Source organism: Solanum stenotomum, chromosome 3 (assembly GCF_019186545.1).
Source record: "Solanum stenotomum isolate F172 chromosome 3, ASM1918654v1, whole genome shotgun sequence".
Lineage (NCBI taxonomy): Eukaryota > Viridiplantae > Streptophyta > Magnoliopsida > Solanales > Solanaceae > Solanum > Solanum stenotomum.
The window spans coordinates 1422005-1447405 of NC_064284.1; the positions used below are offsets into that span (position 1 = coordinate 1422005).

Genomic DNA, 25401 nt, shown 5'->3' on the forward strand with positions numbered 1-25401 from the left:
CAAAATTAAACAAATAAACTAAAACGAAGAAGTAAGACACAAGAGGATAGAGTATTGTTTTGGACTAGAATCAGAAAGAGAGCAGCTGGAAAAGGAATCTAAGCATCAACATGGAGTAAGATGAAGAAAAAAAATAGAATAAAGTTTTCTAATACATTTATAATACCTTTACGTATTTCTTATACACCAAATATGTGTCATTACAGAATAAAGTTATCTTATACATTTCAATTTTTAAATACTCTTTATTTAACTTAACTTCAAATATTACTTTTTTTCGTTCAATTGTGATCGAACTCATGTCCAAACGCCTATTTACAATTGTGAAAATAAATCTACTAAAGAATAGATAAATTGTGTAATGTTTTCACTTCATAACATTTAATAGTATATTCTAAACATTTCAATGAGCTTCACATTATGAAATTCCAAAGTCATACCTACCAAAGAAAACTAGTGTTATGTATTTTAATTTCTAATATTTTGATGAGAAAAGGACATGGTCTATATTTTTGAAAAAGGGACCATTCATTTGTATGAAAATAGATCTTACAACAATGCTCTTTTACTAGCTACAAGACAACTCTTTTTGTCCTTTGGATCTCACCATTACTACTACTATTCTTCTGTTTTTATTAGTAGTACATTTGAAATTAAATACTCAGACCCACCATTTCATTTCAAAATGAAACTCATATGTCAAAGTTGATTTGATCTTTTAGCTGTAAAATAACTACTTTCTATCTGGCAATTAGATCTTTAAAAGAGGAAAAAGGGGTTCATATTCCTGATTTGTCCAATCAAATACTAGTGTTTTTTTTCCAATTTTTGTATGTTTATCAGTCAACATACCTCATTTTCATCCTTACCCTCGTAGCTTCCATCACCACCACCCAACCCCCCAACTCCTACCAACCACCTCAAATGTTGTCCATTTTTTGTATATTTGTTGGTTAACATACCTCATTTTCACCTCTACCCTCGTAGCTTCCATCCCCACCACCCAACACTCCGAGTCCGACCCCTACCAACCACCTCTCTTAGCATCACTCTAAATTATTTATAAATACTTTTGGGATTTTTTGCTTATCTATCAAAAATAAAATATAAATAAAACTCACTTATTTTCTAGAAAACACCGAACACACCCTTTGTTTCATAGATTTTCTAAATATTTGTGATTATAAGAAAGTGTGATTTAATTAGTTTTAGGTAACTTATGAATTCATTAATCCGCTTCAGAGATATTGAAAGATAACATCTGACGAAGTCCCCAAAAACCAAAAAGAAGAGTGGTTAACGTGGACAAATGTCGGAAAAAGAATATTCGGAGAGAAAATATAGGCTTTGACGGATCCATTGCAACCATCCAAGTTTTATTTTTTTATAAACCAAATAGATCCCTCCTGTTTGATTATTATTATTTTTATAATTATGATGCTCGGATCAGCTTTACACGCACATCTCCATTAATTGAACAAAGTACCTGATATTTTCGACAGGCATCCATGATAACTTCACCAACTCCTTTCTTTATTCTTTTCCCTTTTGGGGATGCGAAGCCGGTTATGGGCAAGGCGTTGGAGACCATACCAGTTATGATATCAAATAAAACCATTAGCTTCTCAACCATCTTTACAAACAATTGCCAATAATAATAAAAGTAAAATGAGAACATATATGATGACAATATAGTAATAATAATAACAACACCAATAATAATAGTAATTATGTTACCAAGTTAGTCGAGAGAAAATGACTACATTGTCTCCTCGTTTAAGGCTTTGCTAACTAATCCAAATTAAAGATCATTCACGACACGTTGTTTCAAGTTTCAACAGACACCAGACATATTTTGAAAAAATGTGAAAGGAGGTATACATGTAAAACCCTTTGAAATGGGTTAACAATGAAAACATTAGTTTTGAACCTAAAAGATTTACCATATCATGGTGGATATATAGCATAATGCACACAAACTTACCAGCAAAGACTGTTTTTATGTTTACTGTTACAATTTCACTTTCAATGCTTCAATTACTGCAGAGAAGTCCTGGTCACTAAGTCCATGAGATTTCGCAACCTTGTAGAGTTCATTAGTTGCTGCAGCAATTGGAATAGGTTGTGAAACAGATTCCGCTAAACCCAGAGCTAGACGAAAGTCCTAAGACAAGCATATTTTTCAGTTAGAAGACAAAGTTTAGTTTGCATACATTAGGCAGTCCTGGAAGGGTTAAGAAAACCTTTTGTTGATGCTCCAGAGGAAACGCAGTTGGATACGAAGATTTAACCATTGAAGGACCTTTAACGGCATACATTGGAGCACTAATAGCACCCTGTGAGATCACCTGTGTTAGACCATGGAGCAAATATTAGCGACATATAAGACATATTTCCAGGTTCAATGCACCATGTGAGAAATCTTATAGTAGGAAATCCTTTGAAAAGAGGATGAAGATCTCCTTGCATATTAGAGGCAAAAAGAAAGGCTGCAAATCTTGACCCTGCATACTCAAATGAAGATGAAAATCAATTAAGGATTCATCTTATGCGTTTTCTCATTTTACTTTTCCTCGGGCACAGTTATCTATTTTACATCTTTCTCACACCATGCATTGTCCCGAAACTCCAGGAACTATTTTTAAGCCAGTCCAGATTTTTCACTAAGTAGCCATCTCTATAACTTTTCCATTCGCAAATAGAATTGGTCATGGACATAGGCTTTCCCATTTGTTTTTCCTTTTGTATTTACTGCTGGCCAAATCATATCCGAGTAAAGGTAAATTGTTAACAATTTCAATCGACGTGGAATTCAATTCTCCCTTAGAAATCCAAGAAGTTTTTGGGATCTTATCAACATTAATTATTCTACAGAAATTCAGTTAAGAAACCCTAAAGAGCACAGGTGCTGCTTCTAGACTAGGCAAAGAACAGAAAATCGTTCAAGATAATTTACAAATCATTAAGAAGATAAAGTGATACAAGAAGCATATTCACAAGAGGCGGGAGGCCAACCTCAAAAATAAGCTATTTGTTTTTATCAGGGAATACCTCCACTAATACACTTGGATCAAGTCCAACCTTCTCGTTGAGAACTAATCCTTCAGCAAATGAAGCCATCATACTGCAAATTTTTTTTAGTGAAAGGAAGGATGACGTTAGTTTTAGTTAGATAGAAGAAAACTCTGAAGAGATGAAAATGGATTAAAAAACAGCACCTTCCCATAACCATATTGACAAAAAGTTTCATTGCAGCTCTATTACCAACTTCACCAAGGTAAAATCTTGACTGATATAAAGGGCAAAATATTAGAAGGTGGAAAGAGTTGCATCACACTCAGTGAAGAGGCAGAATGAGACCTTCCCCATGATATCCAATAGAGGAGCAGCTTTTTCATACAGCACGCTGTCACCTGAAAAGTTTGCATCCATGGTTTTAATTAAATTCTTTTTTCTTTGATAGTCACAAGAAATTGACTGAACAACTTTTGTCAAAATTAGAGATATACATATATTGTCTGTGGATACATTTCGTAGGTAAAAGTATCATGTGGACAAATTAAAAGTCAATTCTTTGTCAAAAATAGGTTGTCCTATAAACAAAGTTCGAGCAATACAAACTAATTATAAATGAAAGGGTGACTGCTAATTTCCTAAATTTGTAAGACACCAGTCGTCATGCTTCTAAGTTTATAGTAACAACGACGTCTTTTTTTATCTTTCTAAAACTAGTACATTTCATAAAATGTCAACTAAGAGTTAAAAATCCAGTCCCCAATACAGGGCACACCTTCTCTGGGTGATGGTCGAAGGGAGAGATAGAGTTAGGTGTTGCATCTATATTTAGACTTATGAATCACAATTTAAGAATGACCACCCATGGGTTTATACACAACTCACAGTTTACCCCCATCCCTTGGAAATATATTACCCAATCAATTTACATAATGTTATGGTGTGTTGTCTTCCAGTTGAAATCACAAATCAAAATACAGTTAACACCATAGATAGGTTTATACACTACCCAAAGTTCATCCCTCTGATGACCAATTGCTCTACATAGGCGACATTCAGATGCTTGTTATTTCACTTTTATATATCTTTTCTGCATTAACTCTGTTTCCCAACTTAACGAGAGTTTCCTTAATTGAGATCTTTTTATTTTGTCTTAGTATCATATTTATTATATGGTCAGAAGGTGGTTTTGGATATGAGAGGTTAGCTTGTAGATAGAACTGCCTCATTTTTCTAGTAATCACTAAGCTATCTCATTTACTCTTCCCTCTTCAAGACAAACAGAAAAGCGAAGACTTTTCAGCAATTAGATATGAAGCATATATCGATCATCGGATAACAATGAACTTAAAAGTGTAACAACAAGAAAAGTTAAAAATATTAAAAACATGTAACAGTATCTAACTAATGCAGGTTTCATAGTCAATGACTCAAATACATTGAAGGGACAAGCTTCACCTGCAGTGAGAAATATTAGCTGTCCATCTTCTGCTGGCTTCTTGGACCCTGATACTGGTGCCTGTTCGAGAAAATGGAACATTATTCAACATGGTAACGCGCACAAGATAATATTTTATTGTTGTTTGGGTTTTCTTTGATCTGGGGGAAAGGTGGGGCCGTAAAACTGAAGTAAAGCTTTCATATAAGGAATTCATGACAGAGAGGGAACTATTCACCTCCAAAAAATGAGCTCCAGTAGCCCTAATATGTTCACAGATCAGTTTAGATGTTTCCCCATCAACTGTTGAGACATCTACATAACTGCATTTACCCATACAGAGTAAAAAGGCATAAATAAATTTCAGAGAGCTGTATGAAAGAGCCATAAAAAAAGCAATCAAAGAAACTTGCGTTCAGAAAACACTGCTCTAACAAATTCTTAAATAACTAGAATGATGTAATCACCAGTTTTACATATGACAGTTTGTTAAAACTGAAATAATATTTGCAGTACCAAAAAAACAGATTATATAAAAAATTGACTTAAAATCTGCCATAAAGGTGTAACTTATAATTAGTTCCTCCTAAAGGACGACAACTTTGGATTTCTTTTCATTCCAATTTCTTGCATCATGAACAATCATAAACCTCATGTTTCTAGATATAAAAGACAGACATCTAACACAATAAGCAGCAGGAAGAAGAAAATTCATTTTCAAATCAAAAAAACCAACAAAGCATTTGCTGCACTCTTAACTAGAATCACTTTTAAACTGAATCATATAACTAACAGTACACTAACTAGAATTCTTTACCTGTTACTCAGTGCTAAAAAGAACAATTGTGAAGTCCAAACCTTTAAATTTTTAGAGGAGAGAAAGTAACCAATACCCTTTTCTTGGACCCATTCCTTTTGCAGCTCCATATTTTCCACAAGCAACATCCGCCTAGAAAAATAAGGTGATACTTTCTATATGCTTACAGCTTACTAGACATGTCAATATACATAAAGATGAGAAATTGCACTTAAATAAACTTTAAACTCACTGCACTCTCAGGGTCTGCAAGCATGGCAAATGTGACATCACAAGATGCTGCAACCTCCTCAGGGGAGGACTTGTAACTGCAGAAAATAACCTCAACTTACTTTGAAATGCAAATTATCTTCAAGTACAAGCAGTAATAACAGTTGAGAAAACTTTAAGTGATATCATACAAGCATTTGCATAGATCTTTCGTTTTCTTGATGTTGATTATTAGCATAGATTATCATTGAGTACTTCACTGTTGGGTTATCTTATAAGTTTAAACCCACATTTCCTGGATACCAACATAAACAAACATAAGTCTGCAACATAAATCAAAATTGGCATATACTTACTTTGCACCCAAGAAGATAAGGGGTTCACATTTGCTCTTGGTCCTATTTCAAACTGTCACATCACATCTGCAGCATGAGAACAAACACAATAAAATTGTAAGAGATTGAAAGTTGATTATTCAGAAAGAGGTGTTTAAGTATAAGAATAATGTCTCATTGCTCCAACAAGACCACTTTGTCAGACTGCACATCATTGGTATTAACAATGTGTACTTCTGAAAGATGAACAGTTTAGAGTACTCATAATTCAGTTGGTTAACAAAGAACGCTAACAATGATGAGTATAAAGTTAACTACACGCTGTCCATTGATTTATGAAGTTCACAAAGCAAAATCTCATTGAAATTCATCAAATTAGTGTATCAAAGTAATAATTGGAACATACCCTGCTTTTATGAGATTTTGTGCCATTGGGTTGCCCATAATTCCAAGACCTAGAAAGCCAATACTTGCTGGAAGATCATCAGCTGCAGAAAACTAAAACTTCATAAGACAAAATAAACACCTAATATTTTTGTCAGTAGTAAAATAGCATCCGAAAGAGGTATAACTCGACACAAAATGACACCATAAAAGAGAAAATCAGGTTTTTTTTGTTAATCAATAATTTCATACTAATTTCAATTTTCACATGATGTCATGCTGCCATGATACTTTCTTCTTGCTTTCAGGTGAACGGATCAAGACAAATGCCTTGAAATTTTTCTATTGCTACTAGCTGATGGTGCCAAACTATACATTACAGTACTGTAAAATTGCAAAATATTAAGGTTTTTCCGTAATAGACAGCCAGTAGTAGCAGGCAGTGTAGCCGATAGCTCTATTAATTGAATTTTAAGTATAGGTGAGCAATAGACAACTTAAATCACAAAGTCTAGCGATAAGAGAGAACTCTCATGTCTAGCCTTGGTGGACAGAGTTTACCTGGTAACTATCCTGTGAAATTAGTCGACGTGTACTAACGGAGAATAATTTTACAAAAGGACAAACAAAAGCACTTAGTTATAGTGAAAATTGAAGGGAAAAAAAGAGAATATACCTTTGGGAGCAAAAGTTTGAGAATAGAAGGCCTTGATTGAAACCAAAAAACGATGTTTAACTGGAAAAAGTGAGAAAGATTTGCAATTTAGGTGAGTGGATAGCCGGGGATAAAATGTTGAGCACATTGTCATGGCTTCCGATGATGAACTGAACAGTGCAAGTGGATAGGAGGATGTCGAAACTGCAATTGGGTTTAAGCCATTAATACGTTTTGCTATTCTGCCTATTGACACACTTTTGTCATTTTGCTATCTCTTTCAAGGCCTCACTAAAAATTTGCCTAATGATCCATGTTTCGCCTTAAATACTGAATTTCAATATTCCCAAATGTAGGATTTACAAATTTTATACCTGGTTTCGAGGGTAAACCAGTTATTATTCTAAAATTAGTTACTATCAGAATTGTTATCCACCTTCCATGAGAGATAAAGTGTTATAATCCCAAATTAACTAATTCTAAGATTTATTCAATAATTTTATTTCAATCAAACATGAAATAAACTCATGATAAAATTAATTCCATAACTAGTTATTCCTTCTCTTCACAAATACCTCCAATCAACTATTAAACGTGGTTTATGAATCTTCAGATGTCACATCTTCAAATCAACTACCAAACAACTTGTAAACTTCAATATGACTTAAAAATAGACTACCCAAATTATGTTTCACTTTATTTAAAAATCATGACCATGAAATTTTTTAATTCTAACTTGAAGTTGAATTTCAAATTTGAAAAACTACTCCAAACTTGTTTACCAACTTCACCTTTAATTTCAAGTTGATAAAATGCACCAAACGCGAGAAAATGGCTTTATTATCTCTTCAGAAAAAAATATTAACCAAGCATAACTCCACATTCAACATCAACTTCTTTAATTTCAAATAAAATGAAAAATATTCGGGATCTATGGTACATATCTAATTTAACAACTATCAATCGTCCCTGTAGGTAAAAGCAACCGTATCATCCAAATTTCAGAGCAGTACGGCAATACTACAGAGTTTGTAACTTCTTCCCTTACCTTAACAGAAAGGGTAAAATAACTTAAGCCAAGAGACAGTGTGGTTACAGTTCACGCAGATCAGTATGCTAATACATACAATCTACAGATGGTTTACTCAAAAAATAAGCAGGTTACATCTAACTGAATCATCAACCCCAAAGAAAACAAACTCAGCAGCAAAGATTTTACGTCTAGCTTGAGCCAACCAAGAGTAGTCAAAACAATTGCAACATTAGACTCGTCAGGAAGGTCTCAATTCATGTAAGGATGAAACCTTCCACCTGTAGCACCACCATTACCATATGCTTTAGCACCTCCAGTGCTACCCCCGGTGTCATACCCTTTAGCATTGAAAGATGCAGAGCTTCTAGCCCCACCATACCAGCTACCATCATCACTGCTTGTGTATCCTCTACCGCTAGCATACCCAGCAGCACCACCATAGCTACCAGGAGCACCATAGCTAGTGCCTCCGTATCCAGCTGCGCCATACATAGGTCCACTAAACCCAAATCCATAACCATATCCACCATATCCAGAGAAATATCCTGTACCACCTCCGCCATAACTTCCTCCAATGTTTCCATAACCACCATAGCCAGCGCCAGCGCCGACACCGCCATATCCAGCGCCACCGCCACCACCACCATAACCAATGCCACCACCATAGCCTCCATATCCACCATACCCTCTACCGTATCCACCACCATACCCTCCTTCAGACCCACCAAAGTTATTGTACGATCTCGAACCACTGCCACCACGATGCTGCCGGCTCTCAATTGCATTTTCAGCACCAGCTCTTTTTGGCTCAGCCCTCTTAATTTCAACCTGAAAATATCAAAATGTCAAAGAGACAGATGCATTTCATTTAACATAAGCACCAGAGAGACAAACACAATCATGATTAGCACAGAGTCCGCATAACTTACTTGTTTGCCATGGATTTCATGCATACGGCCATTGTTTAAAACTTTTTCAACGGCATTTTCACTATCAAAAGTAATGAAGCCAAAGCCTCGGGATCGACCACTCTCACGATCCAGCATGATTTGTTGCTCCAGAACATGGCCATAAGAAGAAAAATATTCCTTCAACTCATCTACAATGAATCACTGGATTAAACCATCTCTTTTAGATCGTAGATAATAAGAACTCGTCTTTGATTATACCTTCAGTTAAAGTTAATGAAAGACCGCCGATAAAAATTTTCTTTGTTTTCGGAGATCCTTTAACTTGCATGTCCTCCTTAGGTACTATCCTCTTCACTTCCACCTGATACACAAATTGCATTATATTTACTAAACACATAAACTTCCATAAAATAGGATAATAAACTAGATAAAATATGACAGTACAAGATACTCCCACACATAAATCCTACCGTTCTACCATCTATGATGTGCTCTTCCTCTAAAACCTTATTTGCAGCTTCTGGGTCTGCAAATGTTACAAAGCCGAATCCCCGTGGCCTTCCAGAGACCTTATCCATCATTATTACACAATTTGTTATCTCTCCAAACCTGCTGAAATACTTCCTAAAAGATTCTGCAAAAATAACATGTACAAATTAAGCATAGAGCTGAGAATAGGATATAAGAGTACAGAGTATAGACAAACTGGATACATATGCATTAACTAACATACACCAGTTGGAAGTGCATTTATACAACAATATAATTGTTTGTCTGTTTAAAAATACAAAGATTCACCCAAAGCAGAAAAAGACAGGCCAATAAGAAAGGAGATAATGAACTCGCAAATAGTTACAAGAAAGCTCAAACAAAGCAGAATTTTCATGTCAAAGAAGCATAACTCAAAGGTTGCAGTGTTTTCTACTTTTCTATTGAGGTCTATCCTATACACTACTGTGTATTTCCTTGTCAAACCTACTTGGAATTGCTTTACTTGAATCGAGGGTCTTTCGGAAACAACATCTCTACTTTAACAAGGAGGGTAAGGTCTGGGTTCACACCACCCAGACCCAACTTCTAAATTACAATGGGTATGTTGTTGTTTCTGATGTATATCCAACAGAGGTACTCAAGAATACACCACAAGATCAAACTTCAGTCACACTTCTCCCACACTAAGTTGACCGCCCCCACCCATGTGTAGTGATACTATAACCTCCATTATGGTTGATATATGATGAAAAAAGAAGACAATCAACGTAGGGGGAACTTCCTCCATAGAATACCAATTTGTGTCATGCATTCAGAAAGAAATTTCTCTTGGAGAAGAACCACAACACACTTTGTTACTCCTTTTTTGAAAAAACGAACCAATGCACACCAAATTCAACAAACCATGGAACTACACCTAGTGATGGAGCTAAATGTGTGAGCATGACTTCATTGTGAATAAATCAGTAAGCAAAGATGGTTATGAGTTATAAGATTCAGAAAAGTTCAACATTTCATATTTGTTGGGCAAGAAAATGCTCAAGAAATAAAATTATGAAATGAAGACCAAAAATTTTATATATTAAATATCTTGGATCTTTAATTCAAGGAGGGAAATCGACATTAATGTCACACATTGTATTGGTGCAGCGTGGATGAATGAAGGTTTGCCTCTAAAGTCTTCTGTGACAAAAATATACCACATAAACTTAAAGTAAATTTTACAGAGTGGTGGCTAGATCAACTTTGTTGTATGAGGGAGTGTTGGCCAGTCAAAAACTCTCGTGTTCAAAAATTGCAAGTTGGGGAAATGAGGATGGTGTGATGGTCTGATGGAGGTATGAGCAGGCTAGGAGCAAAAAATTAGAAATGAAGATACCATGACAAGGTGGGAGTGGCATCCGTGATGGACAAGATAAGGGAAGTGACGCTGAGATGGTTTGGTCATGTGTAGATAGGAGGGTGTGGAGGTGGATAATTAGGATACAAGGTTAGTACTTAGTTGGTAGTAGAGTGTTGTCTTGCTTTTCGACAAATTTAGGCTTGTTGGTATTTGTCATGTTAGCCTTATTCTTGTAGTTCCTTGATTTTCATATCTATCACTGTTTGTTGTTTATTGTGTATCAATTATCGCGCAATTTTGTTGTTGTTAATGTTCCTTTCTTGAATGCTCTACACTGTTTTTCTTAATGATTGTTATGTTTTCTTCACTATCGTTTTTTTCTTTTCATAACTACTTTGATTTGTTGCACCTGAGATGAAGGTCCATTGGAAACAACTTATATAAGGTTTGTGTATACACTACCTTCGCGTGGATTTCACAGGGCATGTTGTTGTTTGTAATTAAAATACTAACTTCCATGTAAGATGGAAATTTTCCTATAAGCAGGACTGCTATACAGCTATACTAGGAAATCAACTAATATTTGTCTTCAAAATTATCATTGATTCATATATTAATGAAAAGCTATAATACTTGTATACACCAAGTATTTGTTAAAACAACCCACCAAAAAACAGGTGAAAGGGACATTAAAACAGCAAATAAGTAGTATGGAAAATTAACAACATGAGTACCTTCTCTGGTCTCCCAAGCAATGCCTCCGACGAAAAGCTTTCTATCAACAAGCAAAACCAGCAGTTACAATAATTTCGGCATGGCCTCATGCAGGAAAGGGGGTTTGCCATTATCTAAAACCTAAAGACCCAAACTATAAGCTATAAACTACTAACTACAAACTAACCCTGCAGAAGAATCATCGAGTGAATGCTTTAATTCATGTCCTGCACTACCATCGTTTCGTTCCTGCTCTTCTGAGACATTTTGTTCAGCTACATAATCCATTTGGTTCCTATTATTTCTCTAACTATGGAGATACCTGCAAATGAATACGAGATTATTTCCAACTACACCTTATATTTTCTTTTTACCCGTGGTTCCGCAGTTTTTCGTCTAAACCCTAAAGGGGGAAAAGAAGAAACCCTAACAAAACCTTGGCAAATACCAGAGGCGTAACTAGCTTGTGAATTTAGACGAAACTGAATACTGAGGAGAGTAACGGAAGGCCGAGAGTGCCTGTAATTACAAAAACCCTAGCTGCTTTGCCCTTTTCTTACTGTGGAGACGGGGAAGTTGCTGTCGAGTCGGACTTCTTATAGGTTGGGTTCGATTACATTTTTTTTTAGAATAAAATTTAATTAAATATTCATTATAATCTCAGCAGTGTGATTTACGAAAATTAGTGTATACTGTATAATATTTCTTACAAATTAATTAGAGCAATTTCACATTTAGCAAATATAAAAGTCATATTTGTATGTTATAATTATAATTTATATAATTGCACTTCATATTAAATTTTATGTTTGCTATGGAACTTTTGATTTGTATAATTCGCTAGATATATTGTAATTTGTATAATAAGATCTGTATTTATATAATTATAAGTGTATAGAACGAAAATATATGTATTTGTATTTGTATATACATTTTTCTCTCGTTTTATACAAATACAAACGCATTTTATACATTTGTATACCGAATGGGTAATTGTATATCGAAAATGACTAATTATATATCAAATCAAATGACAAGAAAATGGAATATTTATTGCGAATTACAAATAAAATAAATTATGGCTATAGCATTTAATTTAAATTAATAATTTATTATTTCATATAATTTTTTCAATTAATTATCATATTATTAGTTTCATCTAAATATTAAATTTTAAAGTAAAGCACCATTATATAGGGCAATCCATTATGTCATCCAAACTACTTGCACTTATATTAAACGGATTACAATACAATCTCACTGAATTAATATTTGGTAAATTAATAATCTCTCTAAGATAATATATTTATATATATTTTTTTACTCAATTTGGACTAATGGAAAAAATCATTCATTTTAATACGATAATATATTTCCAGNCATTATGTCATCCAAACTACTTGCACTTATATTAAACGGATTACAATACAATCTCACTGAATTGATATTTGGTAAATTAATAATCTCTCTAAGATAATATATTTATATATATTTTTTTATTCAATTTGGACTAATGGAAAAAATCATTCATTTCAATACGATAATATATTTTCAGAAGATCCCTTTATAAATATATGGTCCCATCAATATTATAAGTAATAATTATTTTAAAAGCACAAATATATCTAAGACAACTTAGTAAAATGATTCTATTGTGTTTCTTTGTTAAAATTTAAATAATTGAAGTTGATCCCTTATTGTTCTTATTTGCAGCAAAAAGTTATGGAGTTGTCTTTTCGAGTGCACCATAAAACTGTGAAGAGTTTTAGATGCGATAAGTGTTTTCTTACGCGTAACTAACTGCAAAAGTATTGTATTATCTTCAACTTCATCATGAACATTGTTTTTATTCGATGATATCCACAATTTCTCCTAAATAATGGACCTCTAAACATGTATCACTTTCATTCGGGTAATCTTTAAGGCTATTGATGTCAATTTATTTTTTTTGTAACCAAGATCATTAATAATGACCTCAAGTTCATGAATGATGTTTTCACAAAAAAAATTAAATAATGTCTTTACAAAATAATAATATTTATGATCTCACTTATATTGATTTAGTGAGATTTTAGAGTAGATTATTACTTATTTTATGTTAATTCATTTTTGACAGAACATATTTTTCGTGTTTATACGATAGTTTTATTTTATTTTTCAATTCGATTTGATTTATTGCCTTTTTCTCGAACACGCACGAGCGGCACCGCCGAAGGTGGCTTTATAAATTTGAATATATACCATAAAAAAAACTGCTCGCACCCAAAACCCTTTACCAGTTCCCTCCTTTTCACTTCTGTCGTTTCAAAACCAGCACGGATTTCTAATCCGTCCACCATGAGTAATAATTCCAATAAAGATCAGTTCGACATGTCCGATCTCGGTGGTTCCCTCCCCGCCGCTGCCGCCGGTAAAATCCCTAATCGTTTGTTTTTATTGATGAATTAAAATTATTTCCATTGATTTTATGGTTGTTTCTGTGTAGCTTTGAGTGCCGAGGATCGTGCTGGCTTAGTCAACGCGCTCAAGGTTTGGTTAATAATATTTTGGTTCCACTTGTTTTCTATCTAAATGCTACCTGTTTTCATCTTTGTTTCTTTTTGTGGAATTTGTAGGATAAGCTTCAGAATTTGGCTGGGAAGCATACGGATATACTCGAGACTTTGACGCCACCAGTTAGGAAGCGTGTAGATGTTCTAAGAGAGCTTCAGGTGCTTTTATTCATCGCTAAGATGTTCATTTTTTTTTTGTTTTTCTATGTTTTTAATTTGGTATTTGATGGTATAGTAGGACTGATTAATCTGTTTTGTTTTGTATGTGAACGATTGAGTTAAAGCTGCGTTGTAATTCAATCTATAGTTTGAATATAATGTCTAGGTTGATAAATATAGAGAGGAATGTGAGTGATATCTGAAGGTTTTGAGGTACTATTTTAGGAGAACAAATTGTGTTTTTGGAAGTTTAAAGTTTTTCATGTTCCATGTTGTATAGTGGCACCGGGAAAGAAGTTAGGAGTGTCATATAGGCTTTTGCTATTATCTGTAGAGTTTTTTTCACCAAATTGGTTGAACTCCTTTCTCTCTTTACTAGATAGGGTATGGCCCGTGCTAGCACGTGCCGTAAACCAACTATAAGCTAAAAAAATATCCACAATAGATACTGACTATGTGCTTCCTTTCTTCTATCTTTTCTGAGCGTTAGTGGAACCAGAACCAAATGATTATGATCTTTGCAAGAAATAGTTAAATGAACTATTTAGGAAAAATAGTCTCTTGTTTTTACCGTCCCTACCTTGGACTTCTTTTTCATGACAAGAGAACTCGCAATCGCTACCCTTCGGATGCTCATCATCTAGATTATACTCCTAATATATTTAAGTTTTAGAACATTCCACCATACATGAAGTTATTAGACTCTAACTTCCATAGACATTTAATAGATGGTCAGGGTCCTTGTTCCAAAGTGATGTCCAACAAATACCACTTTTGTCAGCTTGTAAATGTCCAGTCTCACGTAAAATAGACCAACGTACAGTAGAAAAAGATTTATTGGACAGAAAATGCAAGACAAATAAGAGGTCTAAAGATAAGAGGTAGTATGAGCACTCATCCATTATCATCCATAACCAAGACCTTTGGTCCTTGAAAAGTCATCTGCATGTGCCAGGAATGCCAAGTTTAACAATAAGGATAGCAGTAGACCCCTTTCCGAGACCTTCACTTTCAATCCAAATGTGTCCTTCCGTGAGATTAACAAACCTGATTCAGGCCAACATCAGATGTATGACCACTGTTGTTAAGTGCCTCAACATCCCATAAATAAAATTTCCAAGAAATGTGCATCAGCCCAAAAAACACAAAGAACTCAATCTAGAGCAGTTCTCAATTATCATAGCAAACTGAAAACCGCATTCAAAACTAACACCAGTGAAGTGAGATACCTCTTACAAATTGCAAGGCCAAGTCCAGTGCCACCAGAATTTTTAATTGTTAGTGTCTGGTTTTGTGCAAATTTACAGAACAACTTGGGATATCGGATATCCTGAGGATTAATGCCTGATTCTGTATCTTTTACCCAAGTACCACGGAACAGTAGCAGTAAAACCAACAACAACAATCACTACCCAAAATGAATTACAGAGCAACTACCATTTATACTGGAAATACTAAATATCAAGCATTAAAATAAACCTATAAACATGCATGTACACGTAAATAGAAGTGATCCTCACTTTTCACAGGAAAAGACTCTAGAGCTCTAGGATCTATTGAATTATCTGATTTTGCAGCAACCGCAGAAACTGTCACACTGCCTTCTTTTGAGAATTTTAGAGCATTGCCAACAACATTTAAAAGAATTTGCATAAGCTGTTTTTCATCTCCAAAAGCAACTTCTGGCAAATCCGAAGACAAACTAAGCGTGACAAACAGCTTTCTCACAGCCGCAGTAGGCTTGATTAAGTTAAGGACCTAAAGCAATAAGCAGACACCTGAATCAGTTAACAGTTTCCGGAAGGGCCGACAAAATGGTTAAATATACAAGTAACCGTCCAATCCAACCCATTAAATCTGAGTTGGATAACTGACTAAGTAAAAATGGATCAAATATGGATACTATTCGTATTTTCCACTAAAAATCGATATCCAGATGGATAATATGGATATCCATATTATCAATACCCATTTGTCTGCTTTAATATTTCTTGAGTTCTTACTTTCTTGGAGTCTAAGCTTATTTGACTTTTAGCTTGTGTTCTCACCTAACTATTCCTGAAACTATCCATATTATTTGTCAGTTAACCTTGACCCATTTTTTATCTTTGTTAAATATGGGTAGGTCAAATATTTTATCCATTTTTGTTTAGCATATTTCCAACCTGGACATATCCGATGTCACTCCTGGTTTCCAACAGCAGCTAAGGAAATTCAAGAAGATGATGGGGGAAAATTAAAGAAGAAGATTCAAGCAAAATCATACCTTAAATTATAAGACCTTGAAAGTATTTTCACTGTGGGGATAATGCATTGTTATTCTACTTATAATTTTTTTTAACAATGCACCGTTAATCTTGTTTCAAAAGAATCTGAATATGTGTGTGTGTGTGTGCGTGTATATATATATATATATATATCACTTGGGATATATATGTGATGGCAGTGTAGTTCTTTTAGTAACCATATTTAGGTCCTTAAAAGATTGAGTACTTCAAAAAGGTCACACTCGTCAGAAGCCTGTGTCTAGACAATTTTGTTTTATATGATCCAGAGTGAGGAAAAGATTGCTTTGACTTAATATCACACTTGGTCTTAATGAATATTCACTTTAAATTTCTTAAACCAGCAAGCTATTAATTCATTGTTTTAACATAATAGCAGGCTGTTAGGGATGTCCTTATGACAGATAACAGTGAAGATCATGGTGTGCTACTAGTCATGCCTGATATTCATCTACAGTTATATGGGAGGAAGACAGACTAACAGATGAATATGATCATGGTTTTGGTGACTGTGCCCTGTTGCAACTGGTTATCCTTTATTTACATAATATAACTTGGTATAAACTGTGCCCATCTAGAAAGACGCGCATATTGCAGATAAATTTGCTATGTTTTGTGATGGCATGGCCTCTTATTCAGCCATGCCTATTTTCTTTCCCCAATAAGGCTTAAAATTTGGGAAATATGGTCACAGAGAAACAGATTATTAACCTAATGATTAATTTGCATTTTGCAGTGACCATTCTCTTTTCTCCTACCATTTTTTTTATATGTGGATTAGATTAGCTTTTTATATGAGGCTGGCATATTTCCGATTGCTCCCTCTAAATGGAAGAAAAAACCTTAACATGATTTTATCTAAATATAGAGCCAACATGATGAGCTGGAAGCAAAGTTTTTCAAGGAGAGGGCTGCACTAGAATCTAAATACCAAAAGCTGTATGAACCATTGTATTCAAAGGTGAGAAGAATAACTCTGTCCATGGTTGCAGTTGAAATTAGCTCTCCCACTCCTCCCTAACCCACCCCCACCCCCCCAAAAAAAGAGAGAAAGGAAATGAGTTATGGTTTGGCTGTTTTATGGATGTGTTGCAGAGATATGAAATAGTAAATGGGGTTGTCGAAGTGGATGGTGTTGATGAAGCTCCCATGATCCAGGGCGAGGATAATGAGACTGAAAATGGTAAACTATTTATTGCATTTCTTTCATCCATGCAGATTGATCTTGACACAGACTTTAATTTTTTATGCTGTTAATTTGGTGCCAGAGAAAGGTGTTCCCAACTTTTGGCTGACTGCAATGAAGACTAACGAGATATTGGCAGAGGAGGTAAATAATAATAATAATGATACAAATATTTCTTGGTCTGAATTATTGGTCTTTTAACTGATCGCAATTGACTGCTGTAGATCTCTGAGCGTGATGAAGAAGCCTTGAAGTACCTCAAGGATATCAAGTGGTGCAAGCTTGATGATCGAAAGGGCTTTAAGCTTGAATTCTTCTTCGATACAAACCCTTTCTTCAAGAATTCTGTCTTGACTAAAACCTATCACATGATTGATGATGATGATGATCCCATATTGGAGAAGGCCATAGGGTAAGTTCTAACTTCTCTATGTTCTGGTTTTACATACTGTTATCCTATTTTTGTTTGTTTATTTGATGTGAGATGTCTTGCAGGACCAACATTGAATGGTATCCCGGTAAATGCTTGACACAGAAGATCCTAAAAAGGAAGCCAAAGAAAGGGTCAAAGAATGCTAAATTCGTAATTAAGACTGAAAGCTGTGAGAGCTTTTTCAATTTCTTTAATCCACCCCAAGTACCTGAAGATGATGATGATGATATAGATGAAGATGCGGTAGGTTCAACAACTTTGATTTTGTTCGTTTACTATGTAATGCAGAATGTTCTTGATCTTATTTGGTAATCACTGTCTTGTCAGGCTGAAGACCTGCAAAATCTAATGGAACAAGATTATGATATTGGGTCCGTCGCTACTTCCACCTTTCCCCTTTACCTTTAGAATTCGTTACAACTTGGTGTCCCAATAACTTCTACATGTTCTAGAATTCTATGGTGCTATGTTTTCTATGTGTTACACTGAATGAGTGTCTGACGTTTCCATTTGGGACTTCCATGTTTGCAGCTCGACAATCAGAGATAAAATAATCCCCCATGCTGTGTCATGGTTTACTGGTGAGGCTGCTGAGGGGGATGAATTTGAAGATATTGAAGGTGATGATGAAGACGAAGATGAGGACGAAGAAGAGGATGATGATGAAGATGAAGATGAAGAAGAAGAAGAGGAGAAGAGCAAAAAGAAGGTATTATTTGTTTAGCTTGCTTCTACAAAGTAATTCATATTTTCCTCTTGTTTTTCTGGTGATGCTGATTTTATTTTCTTTTTCTTTTGTGTCTATCCCGAATGGTTTATTCGATTGCCCTAGTAGTCTTCAACAGTAAAGTTTATATGAAGGAACTGCTTTGATGCATCATTTCTTTTAGGTGATAATGTAAATATCCTTTCATTTTCTTGAGCATGTGATGTGTATTTATTTGACAAAATTGCAGAAGAGTGCCAAAGCACAAGCTGGAGAAGCTCCCGAGTGCAAGCAGCAGTAGTTTGTGTTGTGTGCCCATAACAGCTCATGAACCCCAACCATGTCATTCGTTGTTGATTTCGCGTTGGCCGTGTTTTTATGTCTGCTGTTTCTTTCCGATCTTCCTTTTTGTTTAGTTATCAATTTTGTAAAATCTAGTGGGGCTTTGTGTGTTTGCTTGGGGTCAGCTTTGCTTATAACAAGAATTTCATATTTATGTCCTGTTCTTTGCCTATATCAACATCTGGGCTCGTTTTAGCTCAACTTACGCAGCTGTTCAGCCAAGTTAGATAGTTTCTTTGTCTTTTTTTGGACATGCAATTTAATATTATGATTCAAATCAACATTTGGACATGGTGATATAAAATTATGATTCTTATTCCAAATTCTCTAAAAACCATCCAAATTATGGTTCCATTTTTATTTATTTTTTAAAATGTAAAACTTGACTGAAATTTATATTGTAAAAAGAAAATCCTTTATTTCAGATTTCAGAAAAAATAAAAATTATGTTTAGTGTGAAGAGATATTTATAAAATTATGTGGCTTGTAATCACACATTTTTTACTTATAAAAAGAATATAAAGGTATGCGGTTAATTGATGCAGGGCCTTATGAAGTTTGGCTATTTTGTTTTGAAGTATAATTTGCTTATTTTGTAAGATTGTATAAGAATTGAAAATTTTTGGCTAATTTTCACAACTTTGTGTGGTTTTATGTTTATGAATAGTAATAATACAATTTGAAAAGTTCACATTGCATGTTAAAACAAAACTTTCAATTTCAATTAAAATTGATCTCATTTCAAATTATGATTCCATATCACATATTCAAACAAACCCTTATTCTCAATCTTAGCTTTAATGCATCAAAATCTTAACATAGAGAGGAAATGACCTCCTATAACTATTAACAAATTTCTCAATTTTAGCTTTATTTCATCAAAGTTTCTTAACACAAGGAGGAAATAGCCTATGACTACTAACAATTTGAGTAGAAGAATATGATTATTTTTTCATATTTTTTTAATGTGTAAAAATAATATCTTTGATATGAAGGACAAATTTAAAAAAATCCTCAACATTGCCTCATTATGATGTAAGTTACTAAACAATTCTTTTGTAACAATAATCATTCAAATTTCAATGTAATCAAAATATTACTTAAAATGTTTCCTAATCATTACTCTTTTAAAATTTAAGATAAATGTTTGAACTTTGTTCCATTTTTGTCGTTCANCTTAATCTGTGTGCCATTTCTAAAGTGGACAACTAAAAAGGGACGGAGGGAGTACTCTTTTAAAATTTAAGATAAATGTTTGAACTTTGTTCCATTTTTGTCGTTCATTTATATTGTAAGTTCAAGAGACTTAATTGCTTATATTTATGATTTTACTTTGAATTATTTTTATTTTCAAGAATAGTATAAGAATAACTAAAACAACAAAAATGGAAAATGATATTCAATTTATGTCCTAAATTATTTTTAGGTATGTATTGTCTCACTGATTCACTTAATATAGACTAACAATAGTATATTCATATTTTTCCATATTAAAGCCATAAAAAGAAAATTCATTATTATCATTCCAAATTAAAACCAACTTTAATATTTTCCTAACCCACTCTAATAGCTTTCCTTATACTTTTAGGATATCACCTTAATCCTTTTCCCACTTAAAAACAAATTTTAAATGTTTCCTAGTATGTCAGGATTCTCCATTAGTTTTTAAAAATTTATATATAATACTCTAAAGCTCACAATACAATATATCAACCTAAAACAAATTCCATTTAAAAAATTCCTAATGGATTATGCAGGAGATGATTATTGTGATGCTCACCAAGATGAAAGTCTTGACACAAGCAGTGTTGAACCAGCATCCTACGATCAATTTTTCATCAAATTCGAGGTCGAATTTCTTAGAGAACAAGAAGGTGAAGATGAAGATGAAGAACTCAATGTGTCTCGTTTAGAGAGCATTATTAAAATCGGAATATTTCAAGAGCGATGTGATCGATTGCCCCATAACAACTTATCGTGGCATAACGTTACAAGAATGTTACATATAATGGAAGTGCCGGTACATAGACAACCAATGATATTACGTCAAATATGTACTTTTGCTGATAGAATTGCTAATGAACCTTATAATAGGAACAAGAAAATATTGCCAATGAAAGTTTATATTAGCCTTCCTATTGATTACTTCATTGAAGAAAATGAAAATATTGATGAGGAAATTCGTCCTGCTAATGAATTGGTTGAAGAAAAATTGGAGAAAGTGAAAATTGAAGAAACAGAATTGGGAAGTGATTTTGTGTGTGTGATATGTATGGAAAAGATGGAAGTTGGAAGGGAAGCAACAAAAATGCCTTGTTCTCATGTGTACCATGGGAATTGTTTGATGAATTGGTTAGGGGTAAAGAGGGTTTGTCCAACTTGCCGGTTTGAGTTGCCGTCTTGATCATGAATAGAGGCAGATTTAGAATTTGGAGTTCAATTGACCCGGTTGAATTGTTCAAGAATGTTGTAAGATTGATCTTTTTTTTGTTTGTTTGTCTTGCTAATTTGTTGTTTTGTGTTGTCTTCTTGATCTGCATAAAGGTGAATTCAGAATGTAGAGTTCACTTATTCAAGAAAGTTGTAGGATTTTTTTATTTGGTCTTTTGTGCGTCTTATTTTCAACCAATAGTTTGAAATTTTTTCCTATGTAATAGTTCAATAGTAAAAGTAATTACCTATATTAAGTAATTCTTGTCTTATATATATACACAATATAGTTTTTTTTTTGTATATACCATCTAATTTTTTATTTTTTTAAAAAAGTGTTCAACTGACCACCCTTCAATCTATATCCTTCGCTATTGGACCGGACTAAACACATACTTCATGTGCTACATAACTATAATACTTTAAGAGAAATACAGTTTATTCGACTACGTGTGTCACAATATGCAGATTACATAGTCTATTAATAAAATATAATGTTATCAAATTAAGAAAATAAATCTATATATGTTGGAATTAATCAATTAATTTGAGCTGTTTTCATGCTCCAAGCAGTCAATTTTGAGATGTCAACACTCTGTGAACCATTATTGAAGACATATAAATGGGTTGCACCATCCACTGCTAAATTAGTTGGGTAAACCCTAGCTGTAATGCAAGCTTTTCCTTCTCCACCAAAGCTCTCCACTATTGAGTGATCAATCTACAAAAACAAAACAAAACATATTCATTATATTCCGGTTGAAACTGAGAATGTGTTTGGTATAACGGAAGTCATTTAGAAAATGTTTAGAGAGATTAAAGATTGGTAGTCGTACAAATGTTTTCTCAAGCAATTCTTCTTTTTATAAGAAAGTAACTTATTTCTTAAAAATATTTTCCTATCATACCCAACACCTTGAATTGTATACAATTTTATCATGACTTTTATTCATGACTAAAAAAACATACCAAAGTCCTGAGAGACAATTTTTCTTGAAGAGGATCCACATTCAACAAGGCCCCATAAGTTGTTTTGTCATAATCACTAGAAGGCAAGTGTAAGGAAGACCTACAAAAATGAAAAAAAAAAAAAGAATACTTAATTAAGAAAAAAAGGTATTATAAATAACTCGATTGCATAAAAATTTCTTACACTGACAATTAATAGTGAAAGAGAGATCAAATTTGTTACCTGGTCTGGTCACTACACATGAGGACTATAAAATTGTTGTTATCTCCTTTGAAAATTCTGAAGAAAATTGCAGTATATTCTTGCATGTCTTTAGATGCCAAAACTAGTAACCCAAATGGCCCAAGCCCACCTTTTTCTGATGCACCTTTTATGCTACACACTTGTTGTGGATTTGTCCAATTTGCTTCCCATTTCTCTGCCTTTTCCAACGTTTTAGCTGAAAATGACATTTCTATATCTGCCTGTAAGCCAAATCATAGTTACAATTAGTTAAAAACAGAAGGAATCTAAAGCTTTGGTGATCGTTTGACGATATCCCGTCAAAATTTGGTTCGTCAATAAGCAATTTCCTATAGAAAAGTGGTAGTGTGACATTTTAATAGTAATATATCATGTTATGTTTATTGATGGGCATTATATTTATGCCTTGGACTTGAATCTCCTTAAAGATAGTGAGATATCCACGAAATTCTGGCTCGGCCACGGCCCACAGATTACTTGTTTGAAACATGTTAACAATAAATTTACAGCAAAAAATTTCTTTACCTGCGTAGCATTGACTCCAGTAATTTCACGTACTGATCCCGGCATAAGCACTGTAGTTTCTCCAATAACTGGATTCATTCGAAGCTTTTCAATTTCAACTATCGGCCATTGAAGCAGCTGATTTCCAGATTTATGAAGCCAAATCCTTCTAGGAATTCCTTGAAGACCAGCCCATCCTCTAATACTATTCGTCTCAAGATTATTTACTGATTCATTAATCCATCCAAACAAAATCCTCCTACTAGTAGAACTATCGAAAAAACTTTTCGATGCATAAAATTTACCATAATCGTAACGAAATCCTAATCCAATATCCAGTGATTTGTTATCCGGGATAAAAATATCTTTATTCGGATTATATGTACCAATTGTGTAGAAATCAGTGCTTGCTTTACTTGCCTTGAATACATGTTTCACATTTGGACCCATTGTAGAAGTTTCTAGACCATTTTGACTGATTGTTGAAACAGGGAAAAAATCAGGGCATTCCCACATTCCAGAATTGTTCATAAAATGCAGTGGATTTTCAGCTTGAATCCAATCAATGAAGTTTTTGCTTCTATACAATAAGCCAATTCCGTTCCCGTTTTGTTGATTTCCAACTACCATTCTCCAATTTCCGTCAGGATTTAGCCAAGCAGTAGTTGGATCTCTGAAATTTTGTCCATCAATTTTGTTTACCGAATTCGGTGCGATTAATGGATTATAAGGCGATTTTACCCATTCGGTGAGGTACGGGTCAGCTAAATTTTTGGGGACGGCTAGATTTTGAACCTGGTTATCGGAGAAATCTACGCCGGTGTAGAGAATCGCCGGTTTTCCGCCGGAGAGAAGAGTTGTAGAACCGGAAAAACAGCCTTTGAAATCGTATGGCTCTGATCGGAGAAGCGCCGGCGGCTGAGGAGTCCAGTTGATGAGATCGGTCGACGTGGAATGACCCCATACTATGTTACCTGCTTGTGCATCGTAAGGATTGTACTGATAGAAGAAATGGTAAATCCCCATGTATATCATTGGTCCTGCATGCATAATTATAGCGACCTTACTTTTGTCGTACCAAACACATTCACAGAAAAACAAATAATTTGAGAAACTTACCATTAGGATCTGCGGAACGAAAACCAACAATTGTAAATTTGATCACCGTGAAGTCGCACGTGACAACACAATATAAGAAAAACAACAAAAAGAATTAAGATTATATGGCACAAGGTAGAAATGATCCTAGAAGGATCGATTTTTTCTCGTAGTTGAATGTCTTTTTGATTAATGAGTGATATTCCGAATATTTACCGTTCATCCAATACTTGGCAGGTTGAAAGTGATAACCAGTGCGGTATATCTGATCAGGTGTCTGTATGACACGAGAAGAAGCTTCAAATAGTCTCATATTGCCATAGCCATGAATTGAAATGAATACCAAAACTCCAAGCCAAACACTACTAGCATATCCCATTTTTAGTTGAAGTAATTACTTACGTACTACTTCGAGGCAACTATATCTATATATAAGTTTGATCAACTAGTAGTGGGTGAAGTTGTTAGAGACATGGTGACTGATAAATTAACTTTTGCCATGTGCAAAGTTGGTTTTTGGATATGTTGTACATAAGTTGAAAAGTGAAATGGACCATTCTTCTTGGCACGCGTTAAATTAATGATGGGAAGAAGTTACCGGGGTTGTTTACACTACAAGTTGATTTTTGACTTATTTTCTCATGTTTGGTTAGTGAGTAGAAATATTTTTTGGAAAAAATTTGTAGTGTTTGATTTATGAATGATTTTTATNAAGGAAAATGTTTTCCTGGAAAACAAGTTGATTTTTGACTTATTTTCTCATGTTTGGTTAGTGAGTAGAAATATTTTCCGGAAAAGATTTGTAGTGTTTGATTTATGAATGATTTTTATTTTTTGAGAAATATCTTTTATTTTTACTAGGGTAGAAAATAATTTTTGAAATTGAANGGGTAGAGGGTGGAGAGTGGAGTGGGATGAAAAAATAAAAAAAAAATTGAAATTGAAAATATTTTCTAAAAACAAATTTTAATTATTTTTTTTGGAGGGGGGTGGGGGTTGATGGGGGGTCGTGGGTAGGGTTGGGGTGAAAAAACTAAAAATTTAAAATTGAAAATATTTTTTAAAAACAAACTTAAATTATTTTTTTTTGGGATGGGAGGGGAGGGGGGAGCGGTAGGGGTGAGATGAGGTAAAAAATAAAAATTTT

At 34.0% G+C, this 25401-nt stretch overlaps 5 protein-coding genes across 9 annotated transcripts; 2 read left to right on the forward strand and 3 right to left on the reverse strand.

The window, feature by feature from the left end:
• Positions 1–1855: 1855 nt before the first annotated feature.
• LOC125860951 (glyoxylate/succinic semialdehyde reductase 2, chloroplastic) lies at positions 1856–7095 on the reverse strand. Its single transcript, XM_049541012.1, is given in 12 exon segments — positions 1856–2164; positions 2244–2348; positions 3052–3124; positions 3219–3289; positions 3361–3413; positions 4474–4534; positions 4692–4776; positions 5347–5402; positions 5503–5578; positions 5837–5902; positions 6222–6303; positions 6876–7095. Coding segments are annotated over 12 exon segments (1014 nt in total). The 5' UTR covers positions 7009–7095; the 3' UTR covers positions 1856–2011.
• A 702-nt stretch (positions 7096–7797) lies between these two features.
• LOC125860948 (heterogeneous nuclear ribonucleoprotein 1-like) lies at positions 7798–11940 on the reverse strand. Of its 2 annotated transcripts, none has more exons than XM_049541006.1 (7): positions 11795–11940; positions 11534–11668; positions 11367–11407; positions 9269–9432; positions 9057–9159; positions 8817–8986; positions 7798–8715 (listed from the first exon to the last, which is right to left on the reverse strand). In XM_049541006.1, the coding sequence occupies exons 2-7, from the start codon at positions 11632–11634 to the stop codon at positions 8137–8139; spliced, it is 1158 nt and encodes a 385-aa protein (XP_049396963.1). In that variant the 5' UTR covers positions 11635–11668; positions 11795–11940; the 3' UTR covers positions 7798–8136. The 2 variants fall into 2 exon arrangements, with proteins under 2 accessions (XP_049396963.1, XP_049396964.1); XM_049541007.1 differs by having other exon boundaries at positions 11830–11848.
• Positions 11941–13631: 1691 nt separating this feature from the next.
• Positions 13632–19181, forward strand: LOC125860949 (nucleosome assembly protein 1;4). Of its 3 annotated transcripts, none has more exons than XM_049541008.1 (11): positions 13632–13756; positions 13832–13875; positions 13962–14057; positions 17211–17303; positions 17438–17525; positions 17611–17672; positions 17753–17940; positions 18024–18204; positions 18289–18332; positions 18493–18670; positions 18918–19181. In XM_049541008.1, exons 1-11 carry the CDS (start codon positions 13684–13686, stop codon positions 18966–18968), a joined length of 1098 nt encoding a protein of 365 aa, XP_049396965.1. In that variant the 5' UTR covers positions 13632–13683; the 3' UTR covers positions 18969–19181. The 3 variants fall into 3 exon arrangements, with proteins under 3 accessions (XP_049396965.1, XP_049396966.1, XP_049396967.1); XM_049541009.1 differs by lacking the exon at positions 18918–19181 and adding an exon at positions 18797–18835; XM_049541010.1 differs by lacking the exon at positions 18918–19181 and adding an exon at positions 18794–18811.
• Positions 19182–20753: 1572 nt separating this feature from the next.
• On the forward strand, positions 20754–21413 carry LOC125860952 (uncharacterized). Its single transcript, XM_049541013.1, has one exon. The coding sequence runs from the start codon at positions 20754–20756 to the stop codon at positions 21411–21413; it is 660 nt and encodes a 219-aa protein (XP_049396970.1).
• A 537-nt stretch (positions 21414–21950) lies between these two features.
• On the reverse strand, positions 21951–24644 carry LOC125860947 (beta-fructofuranosidase, insoluble isoenzyme CWINV1-like). Of its 2 annotated transcripts, none has more exons than XM_049541004.1 (5): positions 24471–24644; positions 23178–24196; positions 22632–22873; positions 22409–22508; positions 21951–22160 (listed from the first exon to the last, which is right to left on the reverse strand). In XM_049541004.1, the coding sequence occupies exons 1-5, from the start codon at positions 24631–24633 to the stop codon at positions 21978–21980; spliced, it is 1707 nt and encodes a 568-aa protein (XP_049396961.1). In that variant the 5' UTR covers positions 24634–24644; the 3' UTR covers positions 21951–21977. The 2 variants fall into 2 exon arrangements, with proteins under 2 accessions (XP_049396961.1, XP_049396962.1); XM_049541005.1 differs by lacking the exon at positions 24471–24644 and adding an exon at positions 24276–24316.
• Between the last annotated feature and the right edge of the window lie 757 nt (positions 24645–25401).

Coding starts and splice junctions, on each gene's coding strand:
- LOC125860948 (XM_049541006.1), bottom strand. CDS start 11,634: ATGGATTATGTAGCTGAACAAAATGTCTCAGAAGAGCAGGAACGAAAC. Junction 9,160..9,268: donor ACATCATAGATGGTAGAACG/GTAGGATTTATG, acceptor TTTGTGTATCAG/GTGGAAGTGAAGAGGATAGT. Junction 8,716..8,816: donor ATGAAATCCATGGCAAACAA/GTAAGTTATGCG, acceptor TGATATTTTCAG/GTTGAAATTAAGAGGGCTGA.
- LOC125860949 (XM_049541008.1), top strand. CDS start 13,684: ATGAGTAATAATTCCAATAAAGATCAGTTCGACATGTCCGATCTCGGT. Junction 17,941..18,023: donor ATATTGGAGAAGGCCATAGG/GTAAGTTCTAAC, acceptor GATGTCTTGCAG/GACCAACATTGAATGGTATC. Junction 18,671..18,917: donor AGGAGAAGAGCAAAAAGAAG/GTATTATTTGTT, acceptor ACAAAATTGCAG/AAGAGTGCCAAAGCACAAGC.
- LOC125860952 (XM_049541013.1), top strand. CDS start 20,754: ATGGATTATGCAGGAGATGATTATTGTGATGCTCACCAAGATGAAAGT.
- LOC125860947 (XM_049541004.1), bottom strand. CDS start 24,633: ATGGGATATGCTAGTAGTGTTTGGCTTGGAGTTTTGGTATTCATTTCA. Junction 22,874..23,177: donor CTGGAGTCAATGCTACGCAG/GTAAAGAAATTT, acceptor TTTGGCTTACAG/GCAGATATAGAAATGTCATT. Junction 22,509..22,631: donor ATGTGTAGTGACCAGACCAG/GTAACAAATTTG, acceptor TCATTTTTGTAG/GTCTTCCTTACACTTGCCTT.